Source organism: Aplysia californica, unplaced genomic scaffold (assembly GCF_000002075.1).
Source record: "Aplysia californica isolate F4 #8 unplaced genomic scaffold, AplCal3.0 scaffold00389, whole genome shotgun sequence".
Taxonomy (NCBI): Eukaryota; Metazoa; Mollusca; class Gastropoda; order Aplysiida; family Aplysiidae; genus Aplysia; species Aplysia californica.
The window spans coordinates 316,857-317,969 of NW_004797659.1; the positions used below are offsets into that span (position 1 = coordinate 316,857).

General features: G+C 41.6%; 1 protein-coding gene across 1 annotated transcript in view; it reads right to left on the reverse strand.

Annotated features, from left to right (window-relative positions):
• The window catches only part of LOC101853105 (sodium- and chloride-dependent glycine transporter 1), a gene marked incomplete at its 5' end in the record, with an annotated part of 26,977 nt that overhangs the window by 6,853 nt on the left and 19,011 nt on the right, over window positions 1-1,113 (reverse strand). The window contains 1 exon segment of the mRNA XM_013085607.2: window positions 859-962. Within this exon segment, the coding sequence (XP_012941061.1) occupies window positions 859-962 (104 nt within the window).

The following is a 1,113-nucleotide window of genomic DNA, read 5'->3' on the forward strand; positions in this document are numbered from 1 at the left end:
TCTCTCTCTCTCTCACTCACTCACTCTCAGTCTCTCTCTCTCAATCTCTCCCTCACCCTGTCTCTCTCACTCTCTCCCTCTCTCACTCACGGTCTCTCTATGCCTCTCACTCCCTATCTCTCTCTCTCTCTCTCTCTCTCTCTCTCTCTCTCTCTCACTTTCTCTCTTTCTCTCTCTTTGTTGTTTAAATTAAAAAGGCCCCAGAGTTCTCTGAAATGTGAGCCAAAGATGAACCTACCACTGCTAGTGACATCCTTTATATCCTGGTTCGTGACGTGAGCCATGTATCCCAACATCGCGAAGATGACAAAGCCGGCGAAGATAGAGGTGCTGCAGTTGATGATTGCCACCAATATAGAATCTCTGCAAAGATTTCGAAAGGGCATTTGGTGAATATAGGCCTACAAAATGATGATTCGCAACTAATTATAATTAATAAAATTATCATCTTATTTTTTTATACTCGTTACAGGCAACAAACTCTTTTTCTTGGTCATGCAGATAGCAGCTGTTCATTTTTTATTACATGTATTTGACTGTGTATGTACCCGTAGAGCAAAGAAACGACAGTAGTTCACAAGACCAAAAAGAAGGCAGGACGTTATCTTTAAAGAAACCGATATCTTTTCTATGTCTTCCCGGTGATGTACAAATTGTCCACGAACGAATGATGAGAGTATCTGCTTCTCCGTTTATACCGAGTCTTATATTCTCTTCCATTCTCTTCTCTTCCCTTCTCTTCTCCTGTCTTTCTCCTATCTTATCTTATCTTATCTTTTCTCATTTTATCTTATCTTATCTTTTCTCATTTTATCTTATCTTTTCTCATTTTATTTTATCCTATCTTAGATGTATCACCTGTAACAGTTGTGTTTGAAGGGGTTGTAGGATGCCATTGTGATCAGCGTGCCAAAGGCTGGGCCTAGAGAGTAAAAGATCTGTGTGGCCGCCTCACGCCAGACCTGGGACAGAGGAGAAAGAGAAAGAAAAAGTTCAGTAAAAGTACATAGACGTACACACACTTACAAGCATGCACGCTTACGGGTAAGCATACACACGGACATGCACGTTCGTACGCACGCCCTCTCTCTCTCTCTCTCTCTCTCTCTCTCT